Source organism: Marmota marmota, unplaced genomic scaffold, assembly GCF_001458135.2.
Source record: "Marmota marmota marmota unplaced genomic scaffold, marMar, whole genome shotgun sequence".
Lineage (NCBI taxonomy): Eukaryota > Metazoa > Chordata > Mammalia > Rodentia > Sciuridae > Marmota > Marmota marmota.
Window position 1 is genome coordinate 28,310,694 of NW_026000185.1, and position 26,931 is coordinate 28,337,624.

The 26,931-nt window shown below is 60.1% G+C and overlaps 1 protein-coding gene and 1 long non-coding RNA gene across 2 annotated transcripts; one reads left to right on the top strand and one right to left on the bottom strand.

The window, feature by feature from the left end:
- Window positions 1-6: 6 nt before the first annotated feature.
- Rasa4b (RAS p21 protein activator 4B) lies at window positions 7-25,969 on the top strand. Its single transcript, XM_048789972.1, is given in 23 exon segments — window positions 7-133; window positions 4,429-4,485; window positions 6,106-6,219; window positions 6,562-6,623; window positions 7,727-7,856; window positions 9,968-10,049; window positions 10,960-11,091; window positions 11,349-11,440; window positions 11,973-12,056; window positions 12,754-12,871; window positions 13,078-13,228; window positions 13,420-13,484; window positions 13,746-13,858; window positions 14,037-14,101; window positions 14,104-14,228; window positions 14,399-14,536; window positions 15,025-15,169; window positions 15,372-15,541; window positions 18,939-19,076; window positions 20,100-20,235; window positions 21,371-21,491; window positions 25,297-25,361; window positions 25,436-25,969. Coding segments are annotated over 23 exon segments (2,490 nt in total). The 5' UTR covers window positions 7-68; the 3' UTR covers window positions 25,558-25,969.
- LOC125612387 lies at window positions 13,366-15,096 on the bottom strand. Its single transcript, XR_007342754.1, has 2 exons — window positions 14,958-15,096; window positions 13,366-14,544 (listed from the first exon to the last, which is right to left on the bottom strand). It is a non-coding gene; the product is annotated as an uncharacterized LOC125612387 (long non-coding RNA).
- Window positions 25,970-26,931: the final 962 nt, after the last annotated feature.

Sequence of the window (26,931 nt, forward strand, 5' to 3'; positions counted from 1 at the left end):
GCCCGCCGGCTGCCCCGGACCCTGGCGTCTGGCTTCTACCCGCCAGGCCCCCGCGTCACGGACTCGCGATGGCCAAGCGCAGCTCTCTGTCTATCCGCATCGTGGAGGGGAAGAACCTGCCCGCCAAGGACATGTGAGCGCCGCCAGGGGTGGGCGCCCCAACTTTCCGGGAAGGGGAGCTGTCCCCCTTACGCCTGACCTTTCCGGGGTCCACGCGGCCCGCCCACAAGTGGAAGGGTAGTGAGGGCGTGGCGACTGCTGCCCCCGAGGGGGACCGGCAGTGAAAATGGGGACAGTGAGAAGATTTGTTGCGGGCTTCGGATAGGGGTGGCGATAGGGGGAGAATGCCAGTGAGCACTGGGGGAGTGACGAGGGGGCGGGGATCGCTAAGGGGCTTAGCGTAGCCCTGGGGGAGCGGCTCCCGAGGAAGGGGCTGTGGTAGGACAGAATCCAGTACGGAGGTGACATGTAGGGAGAACTACTCAGGGTGTGGCTGGTAGAGGTGGGGTGCCCCCTAGAAACAGGGATCTTCCTCCCTAATTCCGGAGCCCGTAGTACCCCGAAGTGTGTACCTGACGGGCGCTGGGGCCAGGGGCTGTCCCGGGTCTCGAGGCCAGGACTGGTGCAAGATGAGCAGGGTGTGGGCGCCCGGTGGTAATCGTTGCTTGAGCCCCCTGCTTTGCCTGAGACATGCATTTAATCCCTACAGCCCCCCGAGCACTCAGGGCTCACCATTCCATTTTATAGATGAGAAAACCGAGATCAGAAGCATGAAATCCTGGCTCCAGGTAGCAGATCAAGGCTTTGCATCTAGGGCTCTTAAGAGCTGCTGACAGGTCCCTGGCCCGATCTGGGGGGCTTTCGGGGGCCCCTTGCATCTTTCTCATTGTGCCCCAAGGCTGAGCTGTGGGACCCCTGGCTCCCCATCTCAGCTCTGCCCGGGGTTTCCTCTGTGCCGCGGAAGGCAGTTCCTTGCTCGGGAAGCCTCCCTTTCCTCTTCTGTCTCAGGACTCTGCGATTGCCCGATCCCCCGGAGGAGAGGTGCAAAGCACAGAGCTGGAGGGGCACTGGCTGCTTGGAAGAAGAGGGAGGGAGGGAAGGGGATCCCAGAGGAGGCCCAGGGTCCAAAGTCTGCTGGGCTGGACCTTTCCTGCCCCTGGGGTTCCTCAGCAGGCTCCCGGATGCAGAGAAGTGGCGAGCCTGCAGCGGGAAGCGGGGAGCGAGGGCATCTCTCTGGCACACACAAACAGTGGCCCGGGTAAGCTTCCCAGCACGCTCAGCGCTGGGAGCGGTTCCAGTTCAAGGCCCCCTGGGCCTGAGGAGGCCGAGCTCAGCAGTTGCCATGGCAATGGGGAGGGAGGGGTGGGCGATTTGAGGTGGGTTTCTGTGAATAGGAGGAGGCTGTCGGGGGCTAGGAATGAGGTCTGTTGGGGTGGAAGGCCGACCAGCTGTGAGATGGGTCTCTAGAAGGGTGTCAGCCCCCAGGCCCCACCTTCAAGCACCCCCCACCCTGGCACTGATAACTAGGTCATCTTGGCTGCTTCTGGTTGGTGGTGGCTGGAAGGAGCAGTCCCTCCGTCTGTCGCCTCCCTCCCAACCCAGCAGCTGGCCCTAGTGCCAAGCTCTGGGTTCTCAGCAGTCCAGAGCCATGAAGCCCTTGGGCTGTGCCCACCTGGCAGGCCAAATTTGGTGTTCCCTGTCCCCTGCACAGTTAGGGACTCTGGGCAAAGGATGTCCACATCCTGTTGGTACTGCCTCCAGAATCCTTCCTCACCCAGTTCCCCGTCCCTGTCCCTCACCTCTCCTGTCACCCCTCACCATCTCTTCCCTGCCTTCCCCAAGGTGGCTGGTGTACACAGCTCTAACCTGTCAACTTACACCCAGGTCTGAGCCATCTCATAAACTCCACCCCGTGCCTGTGGGCCCCGCCCTTCGAAGCCCTGCCTCTGATGTTGGGGTTTTCTGCTTTCCTGAGTGGCCTTCGGAGCCCTGCAGACAGCTCCTGCTGGTCTTTCAGGTCTCTTCTCAAACTCCTCCCCAGGGCTTTCCCTGGTGCCCCAGGCAAGGTTCATGGCCCAGCCCTTGGTGTGGCAGCCACCCCTTCAGGGGCTGCCTGTCCCCTCCAACTATGAGGGCAGACACTGTGACTCATTCCTCCTGGCACTGTGAGTTGCCGGAGGGACCTGGTCAGTGGGAGAGGAGAGTCAGGGACCTTCCCATAGGCCTTCATGAACCCCGTGAGCTACATTTCCAGAATTGGCTGATGAGGAAGCTGAGGTTCAGGTCCCACAGCAGAGAAGTGAGCCACTCTGTCCACTGCTGACTGGCCAAGCACCCTCTCCCAACCAAGGTTGCAGGGGTTTTGGGGCCTGAGCCTCAAGATCCCAGGCAGCGCATTGGCTGCAGGGCTCCCAGGGGCTTGGAGATCCTGGAAGGCCTCTGCGAGCACTTGAGGCAGCAGGTGGCCTGCAGTGTCTCACCAGCCCTGAGCCTATCTCCTGAGCCGCATCCCGGCCAGCCAGGGTTGCATACCTCTGAGGATGGGGAGCTCACCACCTCCCTGGTGGCCATCTTGGCTATAGCCTGTATGAGAGGGACCCCCTCCTTGCACAGCTGCCCCTTCCTCCTGCCGCTGCCTTTCCTGAGTTTCTACCTCACAGGCCCAGAACACAGCTGCCTCCACCACCAGCAGCTTTCAGAACCTGTCTGCTCTGAAAAAGCCATGCTCCCCGCTGGCTCCCATCCCCGGTACCTAGGTCAGTGGGCAGGAGCTGGGTCCCACAGTGACCAGTGACCCACTGGTTCCCACACCCAGTGGCCCTGGGGACAGGCCCAGGGCTATTTTGGGGTTTGCCCTCTCTTTCCTCTTCCCCAGCCTAGAAACTGCCAAGGCCCTAAATATAGAGGCCCACAAGGAGCCAGACGGGGCCAGTGGACATGGGCTGGGGCAAGGAGAAGTGGGAGAGGGTACAGCCCAGGGGTCTCACTAAGTTGGAGGACGTGGGCAGGATTCACCAAGAATTCATCAGGCAATGCAGTTGGGCCCAGGTCCTTACACCTGGCCTCAGCCTACTCTTGACACTGTCCCCTCCCACCCCTCTGGTCCAGTTGTTGAGTCAGCACTGTCCTGTGCATGTTCTGCCCCTGCCCCCAAGCCTGTGCCCACTCCAGCCACCCTGCCTGCCAGCCTCAGCGTTCTCCCTGCATCCATTCAGAGTGGGAGCTGAGTGGAGCAAGTGGTCCCCTGCCCTGAGGGGCCTTGAGGTCAGCAGGCAGTAGCAGGACAGAGGGGACACTATCCCATGGGACACAGCCCAAAGAGGTCCCCTTAGGCTTCAGCCTGAACTGACCTCCGCCTGCTGCTTCTGAGTGTGGTTCTGGGGCCTGCAGCCCAGCCCAGCCCAGGGGCACGCGGGGGCCTGGCTGAGGACTGGAGCTGCCCAGCTTTGGGCTGGCAAGATGCAAGCTGGGGTCACACACCCAGGAGGGGCTGTTGGGTGAAGGCGTAGGGGAGGTCACTGTGCTGGGTTGGCAGTTCATTCTTTACAAATCAGGCTTGGTGGATATTTCCTAGGTCATGAGGGCCTTTGGAGCTGCTGCCCCGGGGAGTCCTCTGCCGGAAGAACTCCTTTAGAGAACTGGCGAGTGGCAGCGGGATTTTATATAAATGTACTTCCTTTTTGTGGAGGCCAGGCTGAGGGACAGTTCTAGACAGTGGGCACCTTCCTCCTTTTTGCCCAGTAAGCACCCTGGGCTGGCTGGAGGCCCCTCTCAACCCTACAAACCCCCCACCCATCTGAGACTGGAGGACCCAAATAGGGCTGGGGAACCGTTCCCTTATTCCTTCCCTCCTTTATTCATTCAGTCAGTGAACCCCTGGGGAGGCCCTGTCTTGTGCCAAGCCCTGTCCTGGGCCCTGTGACACAGAAGTAGTCCCCATCCTCAGGTAGCTCTGGCATGTGGGGGAGGCCGGAAGGCCTCACTCCCAGGGCTGGGAGGAGACAGTGGAGGTGGTGGCAGAACTCGGGGGGAGCCCTTGCTGTCTCTGAGGCTGAGGAGGGGCCTGGGGACAGTCCCAGCAGCAGGGTCAGTAGCAGCAAAGGCTCAGAGGGGAGAGTAAGGGGCAAGACTTTCATGTTGAGTGCTGGGATGCTGGCATGGGCGGGCTGTTGCCTGGACACTGTGTGGGGCGAGGTGGAGGTGGGTAGGAAGGAGCCTCCCGGGGCCCTGCCTTCCCCCACCACCTCTCCCAGGCGAGGGTGGGCGCATGTTCTGGCCTGAGGAGCCTTTAGTCTCCAGCCCAGGTGCCACGCCTCTGCCTTCACTGGCACTGTCTTCCTCAGGGGTCCCCCAGGGTCGCTAGCAGAGGGAGGGGCTGCCCAGGAGGTCCCGCCCACCAGCTCTGCCCCTTGTCCGTCTTTCCTACAGCAATGGCAGCAGCGACCCCTATTGCATCGTCAAGGTGGACAATGAGCCCATCATCAGGTACAACCCTGCCCAGATCCTGAGGGCCCCTGAGCTCCCTCTTCAGCCACCTGCTCCTCCCAGAAAGGTCCAGCTCTGGAGTCCCCAACCCGCCTGTGTCCTGACACATCAGCTGGAAGTTGAGAAGAGCCACCTGTGGGCTGGGGGGTGTGGCACATGGTAAAGCGCTTGCTCAGGATGTGTGGAGCCCTGGGTTTCATCCCCAGGGCCACAAAGAGAAGAGAGACACAAAAGAAAAAGAAAAAGACAAGACTCGAAGACTCCCCTGTAGCTGGCCTGGCTGATGCCTGACCCTCGTGCTGGTCTCTGTGGCCCTCTGGGTGCCCTACCCAGGGCCTGGACCGCCTGTTGGTCTTTGCAGTCTTCACAGCCCCCAAGAGAGGGATCACGATGCAGAGTCACAGTGCTGTCACTTAGAGTGCACTTCTCCCCCTGGCCTGGAGCCAAGCCTTTGCTAGCTCTCAGTGCATCACAGTCATTAGGCCCCACCCAGATAAGGCCACTGAGGCTCAGGCTGGGTGACTCTCCCGAGGTCACACCCCTCAGTACCTACGTGGCACAGCCTGACAAGGTCTCAAGTCTGGAAGACTGGAGCTGAGCCCTCCCCTCCCCCCTGCCCCATCCTCGCTCTGACTTTGGGCCCTTCCTTCCTGTGATTGTCCCCCAGTGAGGCCTGCCTCCCTCTGGGCCCAGAAGGACCGGGTCTCCTCAATGTCCTGCCTGTCTGCTGGGTCTTTGCCGTCCATCCCCTCCTTCACCCAGGCTCCTGCCTCTAAGTTTGTGGCCAGAGCGGCTTCCCTATTCTGCACACTGGAGTGGCCACTGCTGACCCCAGCCAAGGCCACCAACTCACAGCTCCTCCCCACCTGCAAGTAGTGGCCCAGCCTTTCTCCAGGCCATGGATGGAAAGCAGGGACAGGGGCGTGGCAGTTCTGATGGTCTCAGCAGAGACAGGAAAACCAAGGCCCCAGAGTCCACAGGGTTTGAGAAGTGGTCAGCCTGGGAGGGGGTGACCCCAGCCTCCATCCAGGCCTCTCAGTCATATGCCCTGCTGAGTCCCAGGAGCTGAAGGCGCTGATCTTAGAGGTTCGGCCAGAGCTGGGTGAGGCTGGAGGCTAGGTTTTTAGCCCCCACCACACTTTTTTTTATTTTGGCACTGGGAATTGAACCCAGGGCCACTTTACTGAGTCACATCCCCAGCCCTCATTGGTTTTTGTTTTGAGACAGGGTCTCACTAAGTTACTTAGAGCCTTGCTAAGTTGCTGAGGCTGGCCTTAAACTTGCAATCCTCCTGCCTCAGCCTCCTGAGTCACTGGGATCATAGTGTGCACCACAGTGCCTGGCCAGGCTTCCTGCTATGTGACTTGAGGCCGTCTGCTCCCAACTGTGGGACTAGTCCCATACATAAATGTCCTGGGTCCCATCCAGGACAGAGAGGAAGGTCAGGGAGTACAGACTGGTGGTGGACAGTGGGAGCTGAGAGGTGGACACGTCCAACACAGCCTGTGTTACCTGGGGTGGGAGAATTTGTGAAGAGGGCGGCACGACTCACACGGCCCTGCCTTGCCCTTGCCCCGAGCGGGAGGTGGCCTGGGAAGTGCTGAGGGTCCTCTCCTGCAGGACAGCCACTGTGTGGAAGACCCTGTGCCCCTTCTGGGGTGAGGAGTATCAAGTGCACTTGCCGCCCACCTTCCACGCCGTGGCCTTCTACGTCCTGGACGAGGACGCACTCAGGTGGGTGTGTCTGGCTCTGAAGCTGGGCTGGCAGGTGGCCACTGTGGGCCTGAGAGGAGGCAGGGCCTGTGCGTGTGCGTGTGTGCAGGTGAGCACAGTGAGCAGTGGGTGTGACGGTGGAACGGGCCTGGGCCACGGGTAGGCACCTCCGTGGGTGTACTTGGTGTCCACGGGCAGGGGCATCATGTGCCCGGGAGAATGCCCGGGATCCGGGTCAGGTCCAGCTCCACTGGCCCAAGCTCACTACTCCCCCAGGGCCCTGAAATTGTGGGGTAGGGTTCTGGGCCCCCAGGGAGTAGGTACCACGGCCCTGCCTGGCTTTGACTCCATCTCCCCCTGTAGCCGGGATGACGTCATCGGCAAGGTCTGCCTCACAAGGGACACCCTGGCCTCCCTCCCAAAGGGTAAGATCCAGAGAGGGAGTCCCGCTGGCTCCTGCCTCCCCGTCCCCCAACCCTGCCTCCACTGGTTTGCCCAGCCCTGGCCTCCTGCCCACTGCGAGGTTTCCCTGGGGGCTCCCACACGTCCCCAGCTCAGGGAGAGTCATTGCCATCCTTCTCTGAAGCCTGGGCTTCTGGCCATCCTTTGCACCCCTGGCTCTATGTCCTGGGCCCCAGGTTGGGACAGAACCTCCCCTAGGGCAAAGAGGGGCTGCCAGTGGTGGGACCGGAGGCCCGTGCAGGCAGAGGAAGGGACTCCTGATACTCTGCTGCCGAGGTGAACAGAGCCTTCCTCGGTTGAGCCAGCTTCTCCTGTCATGGGGTCCCCTCCGTCTGCAGTCTGCCCCAAGCCTGGGGAGGTTGGCCTTCAGCTGATCCAGGCTGGAGAACCCCTTGGATTATTCTGGGATGCAGACCTTGTTTCCAGGTGTCAGCCCTGCCCCAGCCTTGCTGTGTGACCGTGGGCAGGTCTTGCTTTCTCTGGGCTTATGTGAGGATTCAAACTAGGAGGAGTTCCTGGGTGCCTGAGTCCCTGTGACCCCCTTGCTGGCTTCCCCATACACACCTGCTCCTGTCTGTGAGCCTGGGGCGGGCAGGCCTGTGGGGGCAGCCGGCTCTGCTGACTCATGGAGCCTTGTGACCTGCCAGGCCAGAGGCTGCCTCTGCTGCAGCCCCAGCAGCCCCTCTGGGGTCCATGTGCCCAGTGATGCTGTTCTTGGGGACCCTTGTCACTTCTCTGCCTGTGCTTCAGATCCCCCCAGCAGCCCTAGAGGAGCTTCTGCCTCCTATTTTAAGGTGGGGAAAGTGAGGACCGAAAGGCAGCCCCTGACCAGTCAGGGCCAGGACCCCCCAGTGCTGATGGCAGCAGAGTGAGTCCGCAGGCCCCAGGTCGCCCACCGAGGTTCCCATCCTAGCTGCTGTTGTTCAGTGTGTGGGCCTCAGTTTCTCCAGCTGTCCTGGGACAGCTGTGTCCCTCACAGGTGTCTGAGAGGTTCCCAGGGGACCCTGGAGGCTGAGGTGAGGGTGGAGGGACGGGCCAGACCCCTGGCTGAGCCTCAGCCCCTCAGGTTTCACCGGGTGGGCCCACCTGACCGAGGTCGACCCTGACGAGGAGGTGCAGGGCGAGATCCATCTGCGGCTGGAGGTGGTGCCCGGGACCCCGGCCCGTCGGCTGCGCTGCTCTGTGCTGGAGGCCAGGTGAGGTGTGGGGAAGGGGGACAGGGCCTGGGACACTGGGCCCACTGTGGAGGGCGGGCCGCCTCCCCTGCTCCATGCCTGGGTCCCAAGGCCGCCTCCCGCCAGAGCTTGCTGTTAAGAGGCTCTGGGGCTGCTTTCCTGACTCAAAGATGTCACCTGGGTGACCTCCACCCTGGGGCGTGGCCCTTCAGGGAAGGGATAGTGTTCTGACAGGGAGCTCCGGGCACCCTGGAGCAGGGATGGGGGTGCCGGGGACGATGCTCCAGCGCTGAGGCTGGGCTGCCCCTGGTTGACCCCAGCGTGAACTTGGCCTGGTCAGTGTGCAGGTGCAGGTCCTGGGTCCTGCAGGAGGGAGTTGCTGAGGATCTCCACATGGGGTGTGTGTGCTGGGGTAGGGACGCTCGTCTCCAGGAGGGACAGTGGCTTGGATGGCTGTGGGCCTGAGTCACCTGTGGCAGGGCCACCCCCCCCCACCCCCACGGTATTTTTAGCTGCAGGCCCCACTCCTGTCTGGGGCTGGTGTGAGTCACACATGGTCCTTGAGTAGCGGCTTCCCCTCTGGCTCCAAACCCTCTCCTTGGAGTCCCCCTGTCCCTGGGCCAGTGGGCAGTCTAGCTAGCATCCTGAATGAGGGTCCCCCACCCCAGGAAAATGTCTCTCCTGCAGGGAGGGGGGTTGGGTGACGGACACCTCAGGCATCCTGTGGTTTCCCCTGCATTATTTTTGGCCCCAGGGCTGGGGCAGTGGACATGGCTGCACTCGGGCAGAGCCACCCCCATGCTCTCCCATTCCCTCCCCACCCGCTGGCCCCTGCCCACCCACTTCCTCCATTCCCAGCCTTGCCTGGCACCAGATTGTCTGGGGCACTGGTGCCCACATGTGTGTGCACGCACACGCTGCGAGCCCTGGAATCCCAGGCTGCTGTCCCTGGCTCCAGTCCCTATCCCTGGGAATGGGAATCACAAAGCCCTTCTCCCCGGCCCACCCTCTCTCCAAAACCACCTCTCTCAGCCCTCTCCTCTCAGAGATTGTGGGGGACCCAGTGGCTGGCTCCGTGTCGCTGCTTCCTAGCAAGTCCTGGTAGGGGGAGTGGTGGTCCCAGCCCCTTTGAGAGCCAGGGGCGGGGGACCTGTTCCCTGCTATCCTCAGTGAGTCTCATGGAGTCCCGAGGCAGCAGCGTGAGAAGGCTGGTTTGCTGCTCAGGGAAACAGAACATTTTCTCCTTGCTCTGGGCAGAATCTCAAGGCCAAACCTCGGGGTTCTACTAGAGCTGTGTTTTCCATTTTTGCAGTTCCGGAGGTGGAGCTTGGGGGCTCTAGCAGGCTGGGCAAGCGCTGTACCCTGAGCTGCACGTACCCCAGCCCCTTAGGCATTTTTTTTTTTTTAGAGACAGGGTCTTACTAAGTTGCTCAGGGCCTAAAATCAACCTCGCTAAGTTGCTGAGGTTGACTTTGAACTTGAGATCCTTCTGCTTCAGCCTCCCAAGCCTTTGGGATTACAGGTGTGCACCACCGTCCCCAGCTCCTTAGACAGTTTTAAGAGGCTTCAAACTAAAACATACAGCAGATAGAAGAAGGGTGGACTCTGTTCTTCCACTAGGGGCGCCAGGGCCAGATTTGGGCTTTGTAAAGATCCGTCTATGGAGAGAGGAAAGGGTGATTGACGGGGCCTGCACCTCGCCCACCTCAAGCAGGGGGCCGTCGGCAGGCCTCAGTGGGGCAGGTCTCATCCTCTCCATTTTACTAATGAGGAAACAGGCTCAGAGGGGGCCCCTGCCCAGGACTGCCCAGGGAACAGTGGGTGGGGCCTGACCTGGCTTCACTCCCCCCACCCCACCCCAGAGTCAGGTGCAGCAACTGGCCTGTGGCCGCCCAGTCAGAGGGAGCTGTGGCCTCCACCATGGGACATTTTTGGCCATGTGGGGAACAGGGGGTGACCGCTGTGGGAAGAGGAGCTCAGAAAGGGGACAGGTGCTGTCCACAGCCAGCTTGCCAGGGACAGGATGAGCCCAAGCCTTTCCAGCCTGGTGTGTTTACCTCGAGGCGATGACAAGCTGGGGCAGCAGACCCAGGTGACAGGTGGGTGATCCACTGTCCCTATCCCACCATCAGGGACCTAGCCCCAAAGGACCGGAATGGCGCATCTGACCCTTTTGTCCGAGTGCACTACAATGGCCGGACACAGGAGACCTCGGTGAGGAGGCTGGTGGGCTGGGGAGGGCCGGGGAGGCCCAGGGACTCTTCCCCCACCAGCCCTGCCCTCACCACCCGCCCCCTCTCCACCATCTGAGAAGCCAGGTTGGAACTGGAGTTTCCAGATGAGGCTCAGGGACGTGGGGCATCCCCTCTGAGGCGACAGAACAGGTCCCAGCCCTTCTGTTGCCAGCTCCTTTCATGCCTGGCCATGCTGGAGAGGGCGGAGAGTCGGTCAAGACAGCACAGTGAGGGTGCTCTTAGAAGTGCCACAGCTTCCCATCCTCCTTTTGTCACCTCCAGGAGATGGTAGGGTAGTGGGCACAGACCTGGGGGGAGGGTGATACAGGTTCTCAGTGCCATTTCTGTTTTGCTGTGTGGCCTTGGACAATTCTGTTTGCTACTCTGGGCCTCTATTTCCCCATCTGTGAAATGGGTGGTCTTGTACAGGAAGGTTGTTTTTTGTTTAATTTTTTTTAGTTGTTGATGGATCTTTTGTTTATTTATATGCGGTGCTAAGAATTGAACCCAGCGCCTCATGCCTGCTAGGCAAGCACTCTACCACTGAGCCACAATCCCAGCCCAGAAGGTTGCTTTTTGTTGTTGTTTTTGTACTTGGAATTAACCCCGGGGGTACTTTACCACTGAGCCATGTTCTCTTTTTATTTATTTCTTTATTTTGAGGTAGGGTTTCACTAAGTTACTGAGGCTAGTCTCAAACCTGTGATCCTCCTGCCTCAGCCTCCTGAGTCACTGGGATTACAGGTGTCTCACCACTGTGCTTGGCTTTGGACAGGAAGTTTTCACCTCTGCTACTGCAGAGCCAGGGACAGTGTCCAGGGCAACTCTGCCCTTGGCTGGGCCTTGGAAGCCCTGTCGAGGGAGCCCCACCCCTGCCCCTTTCTGAACAGGTTGTGAAGAAATCCTGCTACCCTAGATGGAACGAGACATTTGAATTTGAGCTGGAGGAGGGGGCTGCGGAGGCTCTGTGCATTGAGGCCTGGGACTGGGACCTCGTCAGCCGAAATGACTTCCTGGGCAAGGTAACACCCCTCCATTCCCCACGCAAGCACGCGCACACACACCCCAGGCAGCACCCGGCGCCCATTCCCACCATCCCACCCTCAGGGACCTGCCTCAGTTTCTCCAGAGAGGAGCGCCCAGGAAGCCCAGGACCAGCAGCTCCCCCACCCACTGCGGCTGGTGCTCAGGCGCCCTTGGAAGGTGCCCTTCCCCCAAGAGAACAGTACCTGGGAGGGAGGGGCCTGAGTGTCCCAGCCCCCGCCTGTCCTGCCCCCAGGTGGTGGTCAACATGCAGAGGCTGTATGCTGCCCAGCAAGAGGAAGGCTGGTTCCGGCTGCAGCCCGACCAGTCTAAGAGCCAGCGAGGCGGGTGAGTGCCCTGGGGCGGGTCTGAGATTTGAGGGCTGGCTGCTGGCCACCAGGCAGGAGAAGGGCAGGGGGCTCAGCCAAGGCTTCCTTCAGTCCTTGCCAGCCAGGCAGGACCCACCGCCTGTCCTGTCCCACCGTCCTGCGCCGAGCTCGGGGTTACACAGCCGTCCTGCCTCTGGCAGTTTCTAGAACAAGCCCTCAGACGCTTTCCCTTTAAGGGCTTCTCTGCAGGCCTCAGACCAGGGTGCAAGTCCTAGAGTCAGTCTGTCAGAGCCATAAGCCTTAAGCCCCTCCCCAAGCTTCTCCAGGGACAGGGTGCCAGAGAGAAGACAGGACACCCCGGCAAACTGAATTCCAGATGATGCAGGAATGACCATGGGGTATTCCAAACTTAACTGTCTTGTGTTGCTATTTTGTTAAATCTGGCGTCCCTGCCCAGGAAGTCCTTTGGCCTACTTGCACCCCTTGGCTGTTTCTGCCTTGTCACCCTGCAGAAGTTCCCCCATGCCCCCCTCCATGCATACCCTTAACAGGAAGGAGCAGGTGGCCGGGTGTGTGTCCAGCCCAAAGCATTTCCAAAGAACGGGCCCAGGGTCTCCTCTGACAGCTTCTGCCGGGTGCGGGGTGTATTCTGGCTAGCGCAGCCTACTGACCTCCCGGGCCATGTGTGGGGGGGCACGGAGAAGGTTAAGCCTCGTTGGGTGCCCTCACCGGGAGGGTCGGAGCAAAGATGCTTAGAGGTCAGATTTCCTGTGCCAACTTGCTTAAGCTGCCTGAGCCTCAGTTTCCCTGGCAGGTTGTCGTGGGGCCTGGGGATTTGCTTCTGGGATAAGGAGTGTGTGTGTGTGTGTGTGTGTGTAAGAGAGAGAGAGAGAGAGAGAGAGAGAGAGAGAGAAGGTGCTGTTCTGGGAGTTTCTTGTGATCCTGGGGATGGAACGCAGGGTCTTGTGCATGCTGGGCAAGTGCTCTGCCATTGAACTGCCCCCAGCCCCACCGGGGAGTTTACATATTCGAGGTCGAGGAGGCTGGTGTGCCCACTTGAGCCAAGCCTGGGGGCTGCAGGAGTCTGAGGCAGCAGGGTGCTAGCCTTGAGGAAGGATGGAGTCCCTGAGAACTGAGGCAGGAGGGGCTTTGGGGAGAGAAGGGCAGACAGAGCCAGGGGCAGGGCAACTGCAGGGCAGGGCAGAGAGACTGTGAGGTTGTCCTGAGGAGGCAAGTCCCCAGGTGGGGCCGGGGTGGGGGTGCACTGGGGGGGGGCTGCTGCCCAGGGTGGCCTGCCTCCCTGGTGGAGAGGTCACAGGCCACCCATTCCAGGGGCAGCCTGGGCTCCTTGCAGCTGGAGGTGCGGCTGCGGGACGAGGTGGTGCTGCCCTCGCGCTGCTACCAGCCCCTGGTGCAGCTGCTGTGCCGGGAGGTGAAGCTGGGCACCCAGGTGAGGGGGCCCTGGGGGAAGGTGGGCGGGCCCAGGGCCAGTGGACCTGCCCTGCCTGTCCTAAACCCATCCTGCAGAGCAGCGGCATGGGGCTGGCCAGTGTCCAGGGCCCAGCCACCCTTGCCATGATGCTCTGAGGTCCTCGAGTGGAGGGTTTGGGCTCCCTGGGGGTCTCCCAGCCCTTCCTCCCCTGCTGCCTGCTGCAGGGCCCAGGACAGTTGATCACCATCATCGAGGAGACAACGAGCACAGACCGTCGCCAGGAGGTGGCCACCAACCTGCTCAAGCTCTTCCTGGGGCAGGGGCTGGCCAAGGACTTTCTGGACCTGCTCTTCCAGCTGGAGCTGGGGCGAACCAGTGAGGCCGGGGAGGAGCTGACACTGGACAGGGGAGGGGTTCCTTCTTAGCAGGCTGATGGGTCCAGTGGAGAGGGCGAGAGCAGAGGTGGCACAGGGTTGGGAGGTGGCCAGGAGCCACCAGGTCCTCTGTTCTCCTGCTCCCCCCAAGCCTTGTTCCAGCCCTCTGCCCATTGGGACCTCTGCTTGTAGGTGAGGCCAACACGCTGTTCCGAAGCAACTCTCTGGCCTCAAAGTCCATGGAATCTTTTCTGAAGGTGAGGCTACCTGGTATACCATCCTCATCTTGTGGGTGACAAGACACAAAGGTTCAGAAAGGCCAGTTTTATCTCTGTGCCCTCAAAAGCATAAGAGTTCCATTCACTCATTTATTAGAAGCAGTGTGTTGAGTCACCTGGTTGTGCACCTGGCCCCATCCTGGGTGGATACTGTGGGCAAATGGTGCACGGAGTGGCTGGGGAGATAGTGGGCAGCTGGACAGGGGAGTCTTGACCAGTGCGGCTCGTGGTGGCCCCCAGGTGGCAGGGATGCGGTATCTGCACGGCGTCCTGGGCCCCATCATTGACAGAGTGTTTGAAGAGAAGAAGTACGTGGAGCTCGACCCCAGCAAAGTGGAAGTTAAGGATGTAGGGTGAGGCTGGTGGGAATCACTGGGGGCGCAGCGGTGGGGAATCTGCCTTTCTGCAAGTGTGTGTTTACGGCTCTTTCTGCCTGGGCCTACGGGATGCTGCTCTGCCCATCTGTGTGTTCTCTGTCCGTGTGCGGGCGCTGACCGCGGCGGTCTTGTCCACTTGCCCCGGCCCTCGCAGGTGTTCAGGGCTGCACCGCCCGCAGACGGAGGCCGAGGTGCTGGAGCAGAGCGCACAGACGCTGCGGCCCACCTAGGGGCGCTGCTGAGCGCGCTCTGCCGCTCGGTTCGCGCCTGTCCAGCGGTGATCCGCGCCACCTTCCGCCAGCTCTTCCGGCGCGTGCGCGAGCGCTTTCCCAGCGCCCAGTACGAGGTGCGCCCCCTGCCGGCAGGACTGGGTCAGAGCTAACGGGGTGGGAAGAAACCGGTGCGGAGGCGGAGCAGGGGTGGGGCCGAGGGCGGGGCGGGGGCGGGGCCAAAGGGAGCGGACTGTCGGGAGCCCGGGCAGGGGGAATCCAGCCCCCACTCTCCAAACCTCTCCAGAACGTGCCGTTCATCGCAGTCACCAGCTTCCTGTGCCTGCGCTTCTTCTCTCCTGCCATCATGTCGCCCAAGCTCTTTCACCTGCGGGAGCGGCACGCGGACGCCCGCACCAGCCGCACGCTGCTCCTGCTGGCCAAGGTGCGGGCCTGTGGACAGAGGCGGGATGGCTGGTTGAATACAGCATAGGGGCACTGGCCTGGACCACAGTGCGTCCCCCACTGGCCCTGATACATTCATGGAACTGGGCTTTACAAGGCTTTCTCGTGGTCACCCCCACTGAGCCCCATATCACAGATAAGGGAATGACTTGCTGAGGGACAGAGGAAACCCGAGCCCTGTCAGGTGAATCAGGCCTTTCAACCCGGTCTACTTACCCCCAGGCTGCACCTGTCTGTCCACCAAGTGCAGCAGTCTGATATTAAGCCTGAAGGCCAATAGGTTGGGCTCCATGGTCTTAATTATCAGGTTCCAAACCATGATCCATTCACCCCTGATCCCCTGTAGGGCGAGGGTGGGCCCATGGGCAGGGTTTCTGCTGTTTCTGCCTCTACAGCCTGACCTGGGTGGGGAACAGTGGTCAGGTCCCTGCCCCGCGAAGCCTGGTCCTTCCTGCTGTCACCCCCCAGGCGGTCCAGAACGTGGGCAACATGGACTCGCCAGTTTCCAGGGCCAAAGAAGCTTGGATGGAGCCGCTGCAGCCCACCGTGCGCCAGGGTGTGGCGCAGCTGAAGGACTTTATCACCAAGCTTGTGGACATAGAGGAGAAGGAGGGTGAGTCCTGCTCTGCGCGTGGCCTCAGCTCTCTGTGCCCCACCAGAGCCTCCTGGCCAGTGGCTCCACCCACGGTTGCCTGTGCCTCGTGGCCCCACCTACCGCTTTCGTTTGCTCCGCCCCGGGGCCAAGGCCCCGCCCATNCCCCGCCCCGCCCACAGCCTCGTGTTCATGTTTGCTCTGCCCTACTCCCCGGCTGCAGAGCTGGACCTGCAGCGAACCCTGAGCTTGCAGGCACCGCCTGTGAAGGAGGGGACGCTCTTCATCCACAGGACCAAGGGCAAGGGCCCCCTCACGTCCTCCTCCTTCAAGAAACTCCACTTCTCCCTCACCACCGAAGCCCTCAGCTTCGCCAAGACGCCCAGCTCCAAGGTGGGTAAGGAGGGAGGCTGGCGAGGAATTAGAAGACAAGAGGCACCTGTGCCCGTCCCTGGCCCACCCCAGGGACCACCTGCCCTGGAGAAGGAAGCCAGGCTAGCTGGGCATCTGGTGTCTGGGCTTCAGGTAGTCAAGGCGGAGGAGGATGGAGGCTTCTGCCCCTAGGCACGAGGCAGCGGCAGCGGCAGCGGCTGCGGGTTCAGCCCTGGCTGCCGGGTCAGGTGCACTGGGTTGGGTTGGGGGGCTCCAGGGGTGTTTCTGGGAAAGCAGAGAGGAACTAAAGGTTCTGAGAGGAGCCGGGGGAGGCATGAAGTTCTGGCATCCAGCCCTGCTTAGCCTGTGTACATAGGAGAAGTGTCACCTCTCTGATTCTTGGTGTCTCAGCCTGTAAATTTGGGATAATCGTGCCTACTTGCCAGCTTGCTGAGATTTAAGGAGACAGTGTTTCCAAGGGTCCTAACCTCATCCCAAGAAGGGCTGAGAGCATGCTTTTCTAATGGATTTGTTGACCCCTTGATGGCTCACCTAACCCCAGCGGGGGTGCCATACCCAGCCCTGAGCAGGTGGGTGTGCCTGGGGCAGGTGAAGGAAATGATCACCTGCTGCTCTCAAGGAATTGACTGAGGGGCCCAGCATCTCTCCTACCAAAGACCCCCAGATTACCATAATGATTCTTGACTTCCAGAATTGAAAGATCCTGCCTTGTAGGCATTATTTCGTTCTGGTCCCCATTTGTGTCAATTATCAGCCTTTGACAGTTAGGTGGCTCAATGAGACATTTGAGGCCACAGGAGGTGTCATTTCTGCCCTGCATAGGGCTTCCCCTTGACTGCCTCCTGGGGAAGCCACCTCTCCCTGAGGGATCAGCAGTAGTGAGGAGCCCTCACGGCCCTCATGGTGACCGCTCTGGGAGGTGCTCGCTGTGGTCAGCCCTGTCATCCCACACCTCCCTAGTCTTCCTCTCCAACCTGGCCAGATTGCCAGTGTTACTCCCAGTTACCGAAACCTGGGTTCAGAAGCACAGAGGGACTTGTTTGAAGCCACATGATCAGGTGTGGCATACGTCTGTCTCCCTGCACCCTTGTCCTCCCCACGATGCTGCTGACTGCATGGTCACCAGTGGTACAGATGCTCTGGAGTTCTGGGGACGTGTTTGAAGCAGGAGCAAGCCAGATTCCACATGGTGGCTGGGCTTACAAAGACTGCTAGAGAGGAAGGCTGGGACAATCAGGAACAGCTCCCTGGAAGAGGCAGGGGTGTAGAATTGCCACATATCAGTTCTGGGAGGGATCTCGAAGAGTGTCTCATCCAACGCCGTGTGGGTCACGGGTCACCCCACCAGCATACCCAAAAGACTTTGGCACCAGAGATGATGACAGGGAGCTCACTGTAGTAAATGTAGCCTTCTCTGTCTTGGCAACTGTTGGAAAGTTGCTTACCTTGAGCTGAAGTCTGCTTTCTTCTCTGGTCTTGGCTCGACGACTCTGCCTTAATGTAGCAGAGAGTGTAAACCAAAGTGTGGTCTCTGGAATCCCAGCACCCCTGAGCTTTCTTCCCATTTTCCATATCTTGCATACTTCATTACCAAGTTCCCTCTTGGACTGTGGCATTTGGAACTGTGCACACAGTTGTTAACTGAATACTGAAGAGCAGACTGGATAATCCCCTCCCTGATTCTGGTTCTCATACCTCTACTAGTATTGCTTTGGCTCTTTTGTTATTTTTATGTCTCACAATAGACTCAAACTCAACCTTCTGAGACTCGGGTAATTTTTTTTTTTCAGGAAAGAAAAACTGAAGAGCGGAGCTTAATATTTTTTCCTTCATAAGCTTGGTCCTGTTTAATTCTGCCCGTGGCTCTAGCTGGCTCAGGTCCTCTCCATTTCTTCCTCAGGTCACACTGATAAACCCAGTGCTCAAGGTTGAGCCAGGCCAGAACCTCAGGGCCTGTTCCTGAGGGTCCCCAGGTGACGGGGGCATGCTCCATCATAGTGGCCTCTGCAGTAGCCCACATTCTGTTTCTGTGGCAGCAGGTGTCCGTATTTGCCCGGATCCGGCTCCTCTGCACACTCCCCCACACACTCTAATGGCTTCTTTTTCCCCTATATGTAAGAGAGAACATGCGGTGTTTTCTTTCCGTGCCAGGTTTATTTTACTTAACACAGTGTCTTCCTTGTTGCTGTAAATGACAGAATTCATTTTGGGGACTGAATAATATTCCACTGTAATGGCATCTCGATGTCTGCACACCTGCCCTCTGACCTGCCGTTCGCTGTGGTCCTCGTCTCATGCTGGGCATCTGCCTGTCTTGTCCCTGCTTGCAGCACTTTTCCAACCCTTCTGTTCTGAGCAGGTCTCCTCTGGTCTCCCGGCCTCCTGCTGGCCAGTTTCTTTAGCTCTGTGCAGATACCATCCCTGGGGTGCCCCCTGAAGTTCCCGTATCCTCAACAAAACCTTATCCTGTCCTCAAGTCTGGGCCAACTTGTGCTCCTTGGCATAAAGCTCCGCCTTTCTGTGGGCGTGTCCTGTGGATCCCTGTGCAGGACTGCTACCCACAGCCTCCCCTCAGGGGGGACACCTCAGCTAGGCATTATTGTGGGGCCCAAGTGAATTCTTTTTTTTTTTTTTTTAACTTTTTTTAGTTGTCGATGGACCTTTATTTTATTTATTCATATGTGGTGCTGAGAATCCAACCCAGTGCCTCATACATGCTAGGCAAGTGCTCTACCACTGAGCCACAACTTCAGCCCCTCCTCAAGTGAATTTTTATGGGAGGGTACTCAAGAGTTAGGGAGAAACCTGGTGCAATGGTACACGCTTGTAATCCCAGCTGCTCGGGAGGCTGAGGCAGGAGGATTCCGAGTTTGAGGCCAACAAGTTTGAGGTCAGCCTGGGAAGTATAGTAAGATTCTGTCTCAAACAAATAAAAAACAGAGCTGGGGTGAGAGATTGGGAGTGGAGATTTGGCGTTGGCAGGTTGGGGACCCCTCAGGGATGTGGTTATCTGGATTTGCAGCTTCTCTCTGTCCCATGCATGTGTCTTCAGGGCGGGGCAGGAAAGGACTGAGAGCCAGGGATAGCAGGTGGGCATGGATCAGTGCAGAGGCACAGCCTGTGTGGGACCTCAGAGCCCTGGCAATGCTGGGTCCAGATGCTGTTCCCGAGCTCCACCCTCCAGGGCCAGCTGGGAATCCCTGGGAACCAGGCTGCTCCCCTCCCAGTGGCTTGGTGCTGTGTCCTGCTGAGGTTGCTCACCTCACTGGGCCCTAGGAGCAATCGTCACTTGGTCCCCCATGCCAACCCCTGGGATTACAGAAGGGAGGCTGATGTCCAGAGGCAGGAAGTGGAGCAGCCCCGCCCGGCCCTGAGCCCCTTCCCCTGCCTGTCCTAGAAGAGCACCCTTATCAAGCTCGCCAACATCCGGGCAGCCGAGAAGGTGGAGGAGAAGAGCTTCAGCAGCTCGCACGTCATGCAGGTCATCTACACGGATGAGGCCGGCCGGCCTCAGACTGCCTACCTGCAGTGCAAGGTGCAGCCCCGGGGCGGGTGCAGGGAGAGAGGGTGTGCACTTGTTCTGGGGTCTGAGTCCTTGGGCACCATGGCCCATGTCTGGCTTGGGCATCTCGGGTGGGGTCTTGGGTGGCCCTATTAAGTCATTATTCACTTAAGAATATTGATGGAACCGAGCTTAGCTGTGCACCCCTGCTCTCACAGCAACTTGGGAGGCTGCGGCAGGATGATCGCAAGTTTAAGGCCAACCTGGGCAAGTTGGGGAGACCCTGACTCAAACAAAAGGGCTGGGGTGCAGCTCAGTGATGAACGCGTGCTGAGCATGTGTGAGGCTTGGGTTTCATCTCTGGCCCCCCCCCCAAAAAAACCCTACAAAATTTATTGAGCATCTCCTAGGTTCTGCACAATTCTGGGTGCAGGGATGCTGTGGCAGATGAAGAGGTTCCCGCTTCTATTCCAGGGGAGGAGGTGGACCACTAAATGAATATTTTAAATGTCCATGGCAATGGAGCCTGGAAGGGGGACTGAGGGACTCTGAGACTGGGGCGGTTGTGCTGTATGTGGGGTCATCAGGGAGGTGGCATTTGAGCAGGGACATTATGTCTGGGGTGAGGACACAGGGAACAAGCAGGAGGTCTGAGGTGAGGGGCCCTGGCTTCTTCCTGGGACAGCAGTCCTGGGCCAACGCAGGGGAGGTTCACAGACTCATCCCACAGGCCCTGCCCTCTGGGGTTCCCTTTTGGGTCAGGGTCCAGAGCCACAGGGAAAAAGTGGTGACAGGGCCACTGTGCACAGTTAGCAGGTCCCAGAACACCCAGGAGCACAGCTCCAGAATGCCCGGCGTGACTGTGACCCTGTGGGGAAGGCTGGCCTTCCCTGATTGTCCCCAAGCTGCCTGTGGGCAGATGGGAACCATGGTGTCCAGGTGGCCCAGGAGCTCTGGGGAGGGTGGGCCTCCTGCGGCGGTCACTCTGGGCCTGTGGTCACTCTGGGCCAGCAGTCACTCTGGGCCAGCGGTCACTCTGGGCCTGCGTCCCTGCAGTGTGTGAACGAGCTGAACCAGTGGCTGTCTGCGCTGCGGAAGGTGAGCGTTAACAACAGTGGCCTGCTGGGCACCTACCACCCTGGCGTCTTCCGTGGGGACAAGTGGAGCTGCTGCCACCAGAAGGATAAGACAGGTGGGCGGGGCCCGGGCCCTGCTCTGTGTCTGTGGAGGGGATCAACCCGAGGAAAGCCAGCTCTCCAGGTGCTCTGGGAATAGAGGGCTCCTTGACCAGGTGGCTTGGGACACCTGATGTGTATGGCTTACGAGGTGAACAGGTCGAGGCTCTGAGGGACCTCAGAGCTCCAGAACTGCCCTGGAAGCGGGTTAACCTAGCACTTCCCAGACTCCTGGAACAGGGAGCCCTGGGGACCTGCCCTTGCAGAGAGGCTTCTTGCACTGCAGGAAGAGGAGTCCCCGCTCCTGATGCCAGAGGGCACCCAAGTGGGCACAGCTCTGATACCAGAGCTGCGGGGAGGCGGGGACTGGGCCCTGGGCATCTAGAACCCTGGGTGACTGTGGAAGTGGTGCGTGTCCACAGCACACGGCTGCTGAGCACTGAATGTGTTTAGGGAGGACAGTGAACGGGGTTTTAAATTTTTAAAAAATTTTATTTAATTTTAATTAACAGTCTCATGGGGCTAGAGGCTCCGCTGGTGGACAGAGTGGTTCAGGAACGTCAGGGGCCTCCCTACCCCCTCCTGCCATACGGTGGCCTCAGCATTCGGAGCCCCCGGCCATAGCACAGGAGAGGTCAGCCACCTGGCCACCTGTGCCAGCCGTGCCCTGGGCTTGCAGTTGAGCCGTGGGTGGGCAGTGGCTCACTAGTTGGGCATGAGTGGCCACCCGACTGGCCTGACCTGTGGCTGTGACCATCGCAACAACACTGTCATTGGTGAAGTAGCCCACGAAGCAGGGCCCAGTGTCCCACTTTATAGGGAAGAAGTTGGGACTGTGGGCAGGTAGCAGGGTTGGCTCTTTCAAAGCCCCTGGGGCCCCCTCACTTTGATCTTAGTCCCCTGGGCAGGTGGCCTTCCAGAAGCCACAGCTCCCTGGCTTGGATCCTGCATCCCAGTTCCAGCCACTCAGCCCGTGGTTCAGGAGCCCAGGCCCACGGCAGCCAGAGGGGTGGGGACCTGGAGGGCCTGGGCCCTGCACACCAGGCCCTGCCCGCGTCCAGCCCCGTCCCTCCCAGGGCCTTGTTTCCCTGTCTGTACCACCGGGCAGTGGCTGGTGGTTCTCTAGTAACTCTGCCCTCCCCCTGCTGCCAGGTCGGGGCTGTGATAAAACCCGGTCACGGGTGACCCTGCAGGAGTGGAATGACCCTCTCGACCATGACCTGGAGGCCCAGCTCGTCTACCGGCATCTGCTGGGTGTGGAGGCCGTGCTGCGGTGAGGAGGCCCTGCTGGGGCGGCAGGTCCCGGGGGAGCTGGCCGTCTTGGGGGTCCCTGGCTGGGGGCAGCAGATCCCATGGGGAGCTGGCCATCCTGGGGGAGTCCCTTGCTGAGCAGCAGGTCCCACAGGGAGCTGGCCGTCCTGAGGGTCCCCGGCTGGGGGCAGCAGTCCCACAGGGAGCTGGGCAGTTGGGGGTCCCTGGTCAGGGGCAGCAGGTCCCACACAGAGCGGTGCATCCTGGGAATGAGCTGGGCCAGGGCCAAGGCTGGAGTCGGGCTGAGCGCTACTCTGTGGGGGCTGGTCACCTTTCTTTTACTGATGCTCTGTGGGGACTGGCCACCTTTCTTCTACTGGGGACCAGCACTTTCCTCTCTCCCAGCCGTGTCTGAAGAGGGCCTCTCTGAAACAGGAGGCCGGCTTCTCCTAGGCCCTAAGGGTCAGGGCCATGGCTGCTTCCTGCCCTGAGTGGAGATCACAGTGGCCCCATGACACAGGCCAGCTCTGAGCTCCTAGCTGTCTTGCTGATCCATGGCTCTCAGCCCTGATTAGAAAGATGCTTAATTTGTGTGTGTGTGTGTGTGTGTGTGGTGTGGGGGCCTGGCACGTGCCAGGCAAGTGCCCCACTAAGCCACGTCCCAGCCCAGACAGGATGAAATTGAAAACAGGATGTCTGGGCCCCATCGAGGGGCCTCCCAGGGTGGGGCCTGATGCGGGTGTTTGAGGATGGGGCCACCTCGCCCACAGCCCTCCGCCCTGACCCCCTGGCCGCAGTGGGGCTGGGCCTCCCCATCCTTCTCTAGGACGCAGCCCCTCCCTCAGAACCCCGAGCTCACCCCATCTGTCTAGAGGCACTTGCTCCCTGAGGGCTGCTGTCCCCAGCAGTCTTGTCTCCATGGCCACCTGCTCTCTGACAGTGTGGCCCTGGCCCACCCCACCCGCTGTTTCTGCCCCCATTGAACCTGACCCTGTGCCTGCCTGGCCCTGGGCTGCGATTGAGCCCTGAGTAGGGACTGGTGGCTCTACATGGGAATTGCTGGGCAGTGACCGTGACAGCAGTGTCTTCCTCACTGATCTCGCCCCACCCTGGGAAGTGGCTCTCCAGTTACCCACTAGCCCCCTGCTGCAGCCTGACCCCCGCCCTCCCGCCTCCCCATGTAAACTGCAGAACCCTCGGCCGTCCCTGGTCAGCGCCCCACCATCCCCGCTTAACCCAGGACCTAAGACCAGCTGCCTGTCCACGGTGCCAGGCTGCGTTAGTTCCTGGGGACTTCATCAACCTGACTGAAAGGAATAGGTTCCTTCTCTGGGTTCTGGACCCCAGAAGTACAGCCCTCTCCCTGGGTTGCAGTCAGGGTGTCCTCAGCACCGGCGCCTCCTGGTGGCTGGAGGGGGAATCCCTGGCCTCTTTCAGCTTCTAAAAGCCACTTGACCCAGGCCTGTGCCTGTCCCTACCCTTCAGCTGCCTCATCTAGCCCCTACTTCCTGTCCTCTTCTCTGTCCCCCTTGCCTCCCTCCTCTGAGGACCCTTGTGACCACATACAGCCCCCCCCCCAGCATCCAGGCTCCTCCCCCCACCTCTGCAACCCTCACTTGACCACATCTGCAAAGTCCCTTTTGTCCTGTCTGGTCACGTTTCCAGAGTCCAAGGATTAGGACCTGGTTACACTGGCAGTCCACTGCTTGGCTGCCCTGGCCACCCTGCATGTCCCTGCATCCCCTCCTTACACTCTCTCTCCAGCCTGTCTGGTCAGGCTCTGCCCCCATCTCTGTCTAGATTGCCCTTGTCTAGGTCACAGGTGACCGCCACATAGCCAGATCAGGCCACGCTCTGTCTTCCTCCTCTTGACCTGGCAGCTGGCAGCTCCCTGCCCAGGCCTCCTCTTCCTCCTCCTCCTCACCTGGGCCTGCCTTCTGCCTGTGGCTGTCAGTCACGTCCCTGGCCAGTGGTCCCTGAGCTCCGTGTCGATGTCCAGACACCATCCTGCCTTCACCCCACCGGGCTCTTCCTTCCTTCCTCTCCTCCGCCCTCTGGATGTGCATGCTGCAGTTCTAGGGCCATCCCTTGCCTTGCCGGCCTCTGCATACACCCTCTGAAAGTCCTCCTGATTTTCACTGAGCCCAGATCTAACCCCTTTTCTCCCTCTGGCCTGAGCCTCTCCACTGTCTCCCTGGCAGCCTCCCAGGATCTGCTCTCCAGAGAACCCATGGCACGGGCCTCGGAGACCTGGAACAAAGGATAGCACTGCCTGCTTACAGCCTCTGCTGCCCACGCACTTAAACACCAAAGTCATCAGCATGGCCACCGAGTCCCATGTGCCCTGGCCAGCCTCCCTCTCAGCCTCGTCTTCCACCCCCACCCCAGGCCCTTTGCACTTGCTGTGCCCTTTGCCTGAAGGCTCTTCTCAAGTGTTCACTTGCCCATCCGTATACTCTGATGCCACCATGTCAAAGAGGCCTCCCCTGACCCGTTACCCCAAGGGACTCGTCACCCTTGAACCGAGTGATATGTTTCCTATCCCAAGGGACCTGTCACCCTTGAACCGAGTGATGTTTCCTTGGTCCTTATTCCTTGTTCCTTGACGGTCTCTTGACGACACTGTGAGAAACACGCAGGCAGGACTCATTCTCTCCTTAATTCCAATAGCAAGAGCAGTGCCAGGGACACTGGACCCTCAGAGACACGGAGGGGGCAGGGTGGTGGATGGCACTGGAGCTGGTCTGTGATGTCTGGCAGAAGGCAGAGCAGAGAAGGCTGTCCAGGCAGGGACAACATGGCATAAAGATGACATGCCCATCCCAGAGGGGCAGGACAGCATGCGGGGCCAACCCTGCAGGGCCCAGAGGGCATCCCAGGGCCTTCTAGACCCAGCAGAGGGACGGTCCCTCCCAGAACGGACTGGGAGGCCTGTGAGGTGCTTCAGGCTGCTCGCCCCTCCCCAGCTCACAGAGAATGGGACTTGGAACTGTACTGCGGCTATCACTGTGTCCTGTCCCTTTAGGAACTCAGGGTCGGCAATCTTACAGTCCAATTGAGACAGTGTGCATCTGTGAACCCCCAGAGCAAGGCAGGTCACACACTCCCTGGGTGACCGGGTCAGCTGACAGACCATTTCACAAAGCAGGCTGTAAGGTGGACAGCCACTTTGTGTAGAATATTTTATTATTACTCATTAGGTGTCACAACATGTCAATATTAAGAGCAAGGAACTTGGGGGGCAGATTAAGGGCTGGGGTATAGCTCTGATTGAGGTAAACCCTTAACATGTGGAAAGTTCTGGGTTCCACCCAGCACAAACCAAAAAAACACCATTTCATGACCAGTTGACACTAGGGGACTTTCAGGCCCAGTTGGCGGTGTCCTCATAGGCAGGCCTTGCAAGGCAAAGCAACAAGGTTTGGATAGTGGTATGTGAAAAGCCTCTGGTGGGGCTTGCCTGTAATCCCAGCAGCTTGGGAGGCTGAGGGAAGGAGGATCGTGAGTTCAAAGCCAGCCTCAGGAACTCAGTGAGGCCCTGTCTCTGATAAAATACAAAAAAGGGCCAGGATGTGGCTCAGTGGTTAAGTGCCCCTGGGCTCAATCCCTAGTATAAAAAAAAAAAAACAAAAAACCTTTCTGGTTGACCCACATTTGGGGCAGGGGAGGGATTGGTTGGAAGAGGCAAACTGGAAGGTGACCAGGGCCCAAGACCTGTCCCCCCCCCATAGACTGAGTCAACCCCACCCCCCATGTGGGGTCCTTGGGCCTTCCCAGCAGGTGGGATGTGGTACTGACCCTTACCTGCCCTCACCCCCCACCCCCAGGGAGAAGCACCTGGAGCTGAGTGGGGACACAGAGGCAGATGCTGTGCCCGCGGGCTCTGGTGAAGGTAGGTCTCTCCGTCGGGGACTCGTGTCTACCCGAGACGCTGAGTGCCGCCCTCACAGCTGCGTCTGCTTGCAGCCCCCACAGACCCGCTGGGCCAGCTGCTCCAGGTGCTGCAGGACCTCCGGGAGGCCCACAGCGCCAGCCCGCCCGGGCCGCCCCCCTCAGAGCCCGGCCGCCTCCTGGAGCTGCAGACGTGAGGCCTGCATGGAGCCCCCACCTGCCAGGCGCTCGGAAACGACGCTGTGCTCTGGGCTCTGTGCCCAGCCTCCCCCACTGGGGGCCAGCCTGGTCCCCCTCGGTGGGTCTCTGGCCCTTCATGGTAGACCTGAAGTCTGGGTGACTTGGGTGGCTCCTGGGAGGGCCCGGCCACTCCTTATGCCCTCTGCAGCTCAGATTCTCCAGGGACCCTCCTGTCCTGCCTAGGACAGACCCAGCCAGGACAGCCCTGGGGGGGGGGGTCCAGGCCCAGAAGACCAGGCTGCCTCATGCCCCCCATGCCCCCTCGCTTATGGCCATGACCCCTGTGGCTCCCCTGTCCCCCTGCTGCCTGGCCCCTGAGCAGGGCACCAGGTGCCCTACAGCCAACAATAAACTGCTGTGACTGCCAGAGCTCGGGGGTCTTGGAGTGGGCATTGGGGGGAGCCAGGGCTGCCACAGGTCCTCTGTGCATCTCTCTGCCCACTCTTGCCCCCCCACCTGGGCAGGAGCCCCTCTACTCCTGGGTCCCCTCCTCCGCCCCCACAGGTCCCAGCCCTTCCCAGTTGCAGTCTCCATGAAGCCGACTCCCCAGAAGCCCCTGCCTAGAGTGTCCTGAAGACTGCACAGCAGGGCCACCCCTCTTCCTGCACCCAGGCCATGCTGTAGGACCTCAGGGTTGGCCACGCTGGGGGCTGCCCACGCTGGGGGCTGTCAGGCTGAGCTCCCAGCCATGTCCTGGTGACTTTGCTCAGGGTGAGGAGAAGGTCCTGAACCACTATCCAAGGCCTTCAGCCCACGTTGGCAGGTGGCCACCTTCACTCTCAGACACCAGATGCCAAAGGTCAACCATTTCTGGCCCCGCAGGGTTTATCTTACGCCTTCCTTCCCAGAGGCCCAGGCCGTTCCTGCTGTCACGAAGTGTGAATGAGGTCCCGTCCCTGTGTCATGGGAGCAGAGGTTCCTCAGGAAGAGTTCCTGGCATTCTGGGAACTTGTGCCTTTGGTTGGTTCATCCCTCTCAGGCCCCACCAGTCCCCTCTCCCAGGGGTTGCCCACGAGGACCCCCCATTGCCTGTGTGTGGCAATGACAACTGGCCTCTGGATCACAGCAGCATTGGTCCTGGGGTGCTGGAGTGACAAGGGACCGGGCCCCTGTCATCATCTTGCCCCACTCCACATGCCCATGCGCCCTTCCTGTGCTGCCCTGTTCCAGGGCCACAGGCTGCTGCTGTTGTGGGCAGCCCAGGTGCAGGGTGGGAGGAGCCTTCCTGCCTAAAGGGCAGAGAAGCCCCTGAGGCCTCCGGATAGGACTCAGTGGACATTCCCTGCCCCAAGGCTGCCCCACTGTAGAGCCTCTGCCATCCCAGTACTGGC